The sequence below is a fragment of the Amborella trichopoda genome, chromosome 9, assembly GCF_054954075.1.
Source record: "Amborella trichopoda isolate Santa Cruz 75 chromosome 9, AtrichopodaSantaCruz75HAP2 v2.0, whole genome shotgun sequence".
Taxonomy (NCBI): Eukaryota; Viridiplantae; Streptophyta; class Magnoliopsida; order Amborellales; family Amborellaceae; genus Amborella; species Amborella trichopoda.
In genome coordinates, this window is record NC_142344.1 from 2487049 (window position 1) to 2495603 (window position 8555).

The following is an 8555-nucleotide window of genomic DNA, read 5'->3' on the forward strand; positions in this document are numbered from 1 at the left end:
AGTTAATATGTGGAAAAGTATACAATGAGATTTTTATATTTGGTACAAGGGGGTTATAATTAATCTTGACCATTAAATGTCAAATTCGGTGGCTATATTTATTGTATTGACGAAGCTCAAAGTATAATTTTTTTTTTCGTGACACATTAAAGCTATCCAATTTCACATTAAATGCTTATGTAAGTAAGAATTGTGACCTCGTTGCATTAAAGGTGAATGGCCTTGGTAATATGTTGGGATTTAATATGTTTTACTAATGACACGCTTCCGAAGTTCAAAGCCGAAATTCGGCCCGAAATTTCGTATCGTACGAACTTCCCGAATCGGAAATAGAAAGACGGCCATGACGCGCGAAAAGCTCGTGTATGAGCTCCGGACCCACACCTGGTCGTCATTTTTAGAGGGCAAGAGCGAGCTTCACTTCTCTGGTGAAAATAGTGAGAAAGAGAGATTCGCTTTGGCAGAGGGAGAACCTGATGGCCTCCAAAACCCTAACAGAGTTCTTCCCACCTGCAAAGCGCCTTAAACCTCTCCCACCCGTAGAAACCCTAAACCCTCCGTCTTCTCTTTCAACCGTCTGCAACTCTTACAACAAGGATTCCTCTTCAAATCTCACCCCTGATGAGAAATCGAGGATCGAAATCAACCGGTGTTTTGCCCTTGCAAAGAGAAACTTGCGCATTTGCAATGAAAGAGTCTCGAAAGCCAGAGGTATATGATTATTCTCCATTTTCTCTATCCTTAGTTTTTCATCTGCTACACAGTGTAAGAAATCGACCTTTCTTGAAAATCTACATTTGGGGAAAATTCATGAAATTTGGCAGAAATGGGTGAAAAATAATCTTAAAAAGCTCTTTGAATATATCTTCGAACTGATTTAAGAATGTAAAACTAGCTTTCTCTGCTTAAGAATTCTCGTTGAAAGTTGATAAATTCTCGGTGTTTCTCATGTTGATGGGTGATAACTGTTGATGGGTAATAAATGTCTTAGTGTTTTGGGCATTTTTTTAAGGTTCTCCTAAATTAGCTTTACAGTTTGGGAAAGCTTGAGCCATTCTCTGAAAAACATCCCGGTTTTAGTATGATTTTTGTTTAAAAATTATGTTTATCATTGGTTATTCATATGCTGTATCAGCTGAGGGGCTCACATTTGTAAAGTTAGAAGAGCTTTTGGTGGAGAAAACATGGTTAGAAGCTCTCCCTGGTGAGCTTGGGAAACCCTACATGAAGAATCTATGCGAGTTTGTGGGGCGAGAGGCAAGGGGAAGCACACCTATCTATCCACCGCCATTTCTTATTTTCAATGCTTTGAACTCGACCCCTTTTGATAGGGTGAACGTTGTAATTCTTGGTCAGGTATTCTTTGGTCCTCATGGGTTTGTTATGATTGATGTCAGGTTGTTTTTGTTTATAGTTGGATTATGAATGTCGGAATGTTATTGTCAATGAGGTTTGTTTATTGACATGGTTTAAGATTTCCTTTTGCTTTTTTATGTCTATCCAAGAGCAATACCACACATTTTGATTAGTTTAAACTATTTAGACTGAATTATGCCATGAAGTAGACCATAATTAATTGATGTTCTTTTACAGACACTGCTGTTCAAGATTATGGCAAGTTATTTAATGTGGACTCATGTCTCATTTTTTTAGCATTTGCAACCAGTCTTGCAGTTCCTATGTAAGATGATGATGCTGTTATGTTACTGATGTCTAGTTGTATGACTTGAAATTGGGCATTGGTTTTGGTTGTTGAGGTCAGAAAATTGGTTATATAAAGAAGATATGTTAATGTCACTCAACCTGATTGTGGGATTTGGGTCTATTCATTGTGAGGATCCCTCTGTACGCACTTCTGTTGATTCTTTGTTTATATCTTGTTCTGGTGTTCTGTTGATTTTCATATGCCTAAGACTTCAGTTTGAAATAATTCGCATATTGTTTGTATTTGTCTTCACGTTACACGTTACATCTTTGTTTCTTGCTCCTTGTCATTATTAACAAAAGTTTGCTTGATTTTCTCTTAGGATCCCTACCATGGACCAGGGCAAGCAATGGGCCTTTCATTTTCAGTGCCACAAGGGGTCAAGATTCCATCGAGTTTAGTCAATATCTTCAAGGAACTTCAACAAGATGTGGGCTGCTCTATTCCATCTCATGGAAATCTTGAGCGATGGGCTGTACAGGTAGGCTTGTGCTCATGATCTCTTAAGTAATTCACATGGTGTTATTAATATTGAACTTCTTTATGACAAATCATGTTTTGTTCGAAGCTCATTCTTTTTATACATAATGATGACCTTTGTTAGACTCTAGTAGTTGCAATATTAACCCTTGTTTTTGATTTCTAATAATTTGATTTTAAATATTTATTTATGAATGCTGGAAACCTTGAAGATTGTCTTCTCACTTCATTGTTCAAACTAAACTGTCTATAAAGTGGTTACATAATTATAAAGTTAGTAAACCATTAGTAAAATGTGGACTTCCATATTGTGATCTTGGGTGATGTCTTATGGTAAGAATGATGGACCAACTGTGCACATCTGAGGGGTAGAAATTTTCCTAGACTCTAGGTTTTCTCATATGAAACTTGAGTATGATTGATAAAAAGGTGCTTTTTTTTTCTCATATGAAACTTGAGTGTGATAAAAAGGTGCTTTTTTTTTCTTGTATGAAACTTGAGTGTGATAAAAAGGTGCTTTTACCCTTGACTGAGCTGCCCTATAATGCAAGAATTGGTGGTTGGCATGGTAACATCTGTTTTTCGGTTGTTTGTGTTTTGTTTAGAATTCAAGCTTTTTCGTTGAGGGCTTGAAAGCTTGGTCGAGTGCAGTAGGCATACACCTGTGAAAACGCAGAGTCAAAAGCTTGAAAACCCCCAACTCCCTGGTACTAGCTTTCTGGAATGCCAAATGAAATGCTTTTTCCCTAACATTATTGAATGGCAGTCCAGGAAGTTGATGCCCGAATTAGTACTTATCAACATTCTATACTGATCCTGTGTCAATGTTTTATGTATTTATCCTTGACTTTCCTCGTGGTCCCAAAAGCTTTGAGTTCATGTTCCTCATGGCGGTGAATTGTCACGAATTAGTACTTCATTTATTAGCTCATTATCCTTAAATGCCTTGTGATGTATTGTTACTGAATTAGGTTGCATTTTCTTGGGAACTATCTTATGTAATATGCTTTGTTTCAGGGTGTTCTTTTGCTCAACGCTGTTTTGACTGGTGCGTTTCTTTCTACAGCCCTTGATGACTGTCATTCTATTTCTTGCCATGGTCGTAATGCATATTTAGGCGTATGGATATTGTGAAGGTGTCTTGGGTGTCTTAATTGCTTTTGAGTGAGTCCTTGAATGCATACACTAATGCTAATCTTTCATAGACTTTTAAGTGCTGCAATATGTTTGCCTATTGGAAGTGGTACATATTTACTGAAAACATTCTAGCATTCAAGGAGAAATATATGTTGTCTAATCAACACTTGAGTGTGGTACAAGTATGCAAGCATCATAGCCATATATTTGGAAATGGATTGTTGTAAAATTTCTGTAAAATGCCCCTTTTTTCACTCATTGAATAGTTGGTATCTTAGTGGAGTTGATACCTTAGATGACTGGCTCTTCCAAAATGGGCATTGTAATAACGGATCAGCTGCTTAATATGCATCATCTGCTATTGCTGCATTTGATATTTTCTGAATGCTGTCTCTCAATCTATTCAGCTTGTAGAGAGGAATTCTTTTAGTATTTGTCAAATGGTGGATCCTTATATGGTTGTTCCTGACTTTTTCTTTTTGCAGTGAAACATCATCAAGCCAACTCCCATGCAAAAAGAGGTTGGGAGCTATTTACTGATGCCGTCATTCGAGCAATTTCACATAAGAAAACTGGAGTTGTTTTCCTCTTATGGGGCAACTCGGCTCAAGAAAAGGCCAGGTAAATCTATAATTGACATTTATCTTCAATGGATTATGTCTATATTTCAAAGTAGATGATCTGTTGAGTAGTCCTGACACATATTCCTTGGATATTTAATGTTGTTTTTATGTCTAAACATATGGCATTCTTTATGTAGAGGCTGTTAGTTTTCTTGAACTGCGTGTTGACCATTCCTTATTGTGGCCCTCCTTTCTTAGTTGATCTAAATAGTCCTGAAACAATAAAAAGATGTCTTCATTTCTGAAAAGCTCATTTAATATATATATATATATATATATATATATATATATATATTTTTTTTTTTTTTTCCCTTCTAAATACTGAAATCCAGTAGAGTTCTCTGGTGTTGGTGTATGATCACGCTGTTTTCTTGCTAGAGTGCTTTTATATTTAGGCATGTATGATTTAAGGTTAGGTTAGGTTATTCAGTAAGGTGCTCTGTTTTATTATGTTACCGAGAATATAGAGAGTTTCATAATTTTGTTGGTATGGTGGTTCTATCATGGAAATAGAATGGGGGTTTCTTTGACATTTTGCAGTTCCACTTGTCTATTATTCAAGCTTAAGTTACTCTTTTCTACATAAAAATATATTTGCCTTGTCTCCTCAGGTTAATCGATGCCTCGAAGCACCATGTCTTGAGATCAGCTCATCCATCTGGTCTTTCTGCACACAAAGGCTTCTTTGGATGCAGGTATTTTACTAACAACTTCTATATGAGGTGCCTTAATAAACCATTAATAGAATTGCCATTTTTAGCAGTCTTGGCCTGAAATGTAAGTCGTTGCCTTCTTTGGCTGAAATTATATAGATTTGGTCTATGAGTCCATGTAGAAATGAGTCACCTCTTAAAAATCTATTTTTGAGATGGATTTTTGGACCTAATTTTTAAGGACATGTAAAATCTCTAACATGGATATCATGTATATAAAAAAATAAATAAATTTTAAAAGTTAAATAATAATTCTATTAAAAAAACATTTGGACCGGTAGTTTCAATTGCTTTTAGATAGACCACCTATTGGCATCCATCTTTAAGATGGATGCTTTATACCTCGAGGACCACAAATGTAGAAATGCGGTCCCCGTTGCATGAAATAATTTTCCATTTGACAATATTGGCAGTAGGAAAGCAACCTGAGGAACTATTTGATCTTCTAATGGCTAGTGTTTCTAGCATCCCACTAGAGCAACAAGCTCAATCATATCGAAGTGAATGCAAGGCTCATTTTGAGAGAGAGAGAGAGAGAGAGAGAGAGAGAGAGAGAGAGAGAGCACTAGTTATGTAATTGTTTGTTGCGAATTGACTACCGAAGCTCTAATTTTCATCTAAACATCCATGGGTTTTGAACTTTTGATTATTGCAACAGGCATTTTTCTCAGACGAATCTGATATTGGAAAAAGCAGGGGTTTCCCCAATTGATTGGCAACTGTAGTTGTGCATGAGTCATCCCATTAAGTGACCAGTACGCTCTATATCTTAAAGGTTAGAGCTTACACCTGAAGAATTTGGGATTTTGTGGAGATGGAAAACCAGCATGTACTGGAAGAAGAATTCTGGCAAATCAAGAAAGAATGCTTGGGCAATTTTGTTAATTTATATGTAATATAGCAGTCTTTGCCCTAGGTTCAGATATGAATAGGCAAGCCAAGGCTTGTCGGCACTTTTGATGTATAAATTAGGCTTCCAAGACTGTTTGGCAGTTTTTGGCAAATCAAGAATGCTTGGGCAATTTTGTTAATTTATATATCTCAGTTGGGTTGATCCGAATCAGAAAGGTCCATGTTGGACTTAGACCCCATTGCATCTGGATCTATTGAAACTAGAGGGGACCTGTTGGGTCCTTTTTCAAGATGCATGCTCTTTGGTTCGAGTCGGTGAGTCATTGGGTCGACCAACCCCCACCGGATCAACTTGACCATGTTAGCAGCCCTAATTGGAATAGCTTTTACCATCTGATGCACCTTATTGATGAATGGTGGAAGAAGCTATAATTTTATTTGATGGATAATTTATTTTCAAGTGTATTTACAGATCATCTTCCATTCTCAACCAAGCGTTTTATGAGGTTTTGTATGTAACATTTGTTTTTTGTTTTTTCGATCTTGTTTTGCAGCTAGTTCTCATTTGGTCACAGTAAGTTGGCTGGTTCCATTGGAATTGGGAGCTTTCATTGACCTTTTCTAGGGCGTGTTATTTCATGCATGAATAGGAAAGTTTTAGAGCTAGAGAGTTAATGGAAATGCTGGAGTGACCAGTTTCATTATTATTTCCTTTATTTGAATTTTGAATAAGCTGGTCCTATGTGTCTCTCACTTAAGGTGAGGGACCAATAAGTGATAAAGGCGGTAAGATGAGATTTAGGTGGACTGGTTATGTGCAATGGCAATGTAGGCTATCTATTAAGAGGTTCGAGTTAGTTCAAGTGGAAGGTTAAAAAAAGACAAGAGGTAGGTTTAAAAAGATAGTTAGAAATAATGATAAACTATATGGGGATTTATAGCCTCATTGATAGTATAATATGTGATAGAGTAGAATGGTGGAATAAAATTCGTTGGGAAAAAGCTTTTATGATGATGATAATCTTATGTCTCCTTTATCGGAGGAAATCTGGGGATTTTTATTGGTATTATGTGTAAATTTTAATACATTTACGAGTTATTACCGCTGAAATTTTAATGCTAAAAAAAAAAATTATATATACTACAACTGAAATTTCGAAACTTAGCCATAAACCTTTTTGAATTGGTAAATCTAAAACGTTACAGGCAGAATTTCATTTTCTTCTATTGGAGCATTAATTCTTCATGAATGCTTTATATATTTCAAGCTTAAAAATAAATTACATCTCAAGTTTCGCATGATTCTTTGATTAAGTTTGCCATTACCCTTTTTTTTTTGAACGGTAGTTTGCCATTACCATTATTAGGAAAATGTTTCATGAGCCAACATGCCAAGAGAACAATGGGCAGCATGGGTAGGAGGTGACCTAGATGGTCAACATTAATTGAAAACAACTGAACAAAAATTTGTCAACCTGTTTCGTGCATATCTTTATTTTTTTATTTAGAGCACTTAAATGAGCTATACATGTATTGTCAACATGTTTAGTGCATATCTTTATTTTTTTATTTAGAGCACTTAAATGAGCTATACATGTATGGCTGAACAAATTTTTGCGAACATATTTCATATATATCTATTATTCTTTTTATTTAGTGCACCTGATGAAGGGTACATGTGTGTCAAATTTTTACAACTTTGTCCGTAACAAAAAATTTATAATACATAGATTCATTTTTTTGAGTTTTGATTTGCTAGGAGTGCCTGGTTTGTGTACTCATAAGGTATTTGCTTTATGGAAAAAATTTATATAAAGTATGAATCTAATATTGTAAAAAATATGGCGCGGCTCAAAAAATCCATAAAAAAAAAGTTATTCTGAAAACCTTATAGATATGAAAAAATAATTTAAAATAGTGCATCTTGTAACGTATTATCTCAATTGTCGACTTGTAAGATTTTTAAGGGGCTGTTTGGATACCTGGAAATATATTGTTTGCGAAATATACTGTAGGTATAATATATTACCTGCAAATGAATTGGTATTGTTTGAATAGTATTTAGATGCAACTTGGGAAATACATTGCTAATGTTTGGCTTTGGAAGAAATATGAGAAATACATTACCATTCAAATGTGAAAAATATGGCTATGTTTGGCAAACATGGTTAGACTTTAGTTTCAACATGATAAATCATTGGAATAACATGATTTTATTGTGATAAGCTTTATTTTTATTTACTTTTTATATAAGTCTTTCAAATTTCTCTATATATATACTTTCAAATAAGCAATAAATATATGATACCAAAATCAAAATCTTTATGGTACAAGTTAAAAAATAGGAAAAAGTTTGAATAGTAAACTAGAAGTTTTGGTAATAGCCGTAGAAAATTTTGAAGCATTGGATTATGTTGTGTGAAATTTTTTATTATGATTGTGTTGTATAATTTATGATCGATTACCAATTATTATTTTTATTATTTATGTTTTTATACAAGAGCTGATGACGGGCTACAACCCAAATTGGGATAGAGGGATGTAGAAATTTTTTTATTATAATTGGAGTAGAAATTGTCGCTCATCAAATTGTACTCATACAACTGTTCAAATCAATTTAAATTTCTCTTTTCGTATCCTCTATTTTCACTTTCAACTTAACTTAATAATTATAAGGTATAGCATATACTTGAGAGAGAGAAATGTTTATTTTAAGCGGGGATAGGGGAGAGAGATGCATGTAAAATATTTCCAAAGATTACCCATTAATAGATTTTTTACCTCGTATATTTTTGAGGAAATTTTCGATAATATCGGGTAATATCTTTCCTATTTTCTTACTATTTACTGTAAATGTCATATTTTTTTTTTTGGAACTTATGATCCTTTTTGTTCCGTTCGTTCTGTGCTCACGAGAGAAGTTTTGTAATCTATTGTCACGTAATAGATTTCTACTTACCAAAACGGCCAATAGATTCACTCAACCTGTATCATATTTGGAGCTTTGAATGTTGTAGTTGAGGATGAAAACAGTTTCTAACATTC

At 34.6% G+C, this 8555-nt stretch overlaps 1 protein-coding gene across 1 annotated transcript; it reads left to right on the plus strand.

Annotated features, from left to right (window-relative positions):
* The first annotated feature begins 399 nt into the window (after positions 1-399).
* On the plus strand, positions 400-5718 carry UNG (uracil dna glycosylase). Its single transcript, XM_006847859.4, has 7 exons — positions 400-711; positions 1136-1356; positions 2028-2186; positions 3203-3233; positions 3808-3943; positions 4557-4640; positions 5317-5718. Exons 1-7 carry the CDS (start codon positions 477-479, stop codon positions 5381-5383), a joined length of 933 nt encoding a protein of 310 aa, XP_006847922.2. The 5' UTR covers positions 400-476; the 3' UTR covers positions 5384-5718.
* The last annotated feature ends 2837 nt before the right edge of the window (positions 5719-8555 follow it).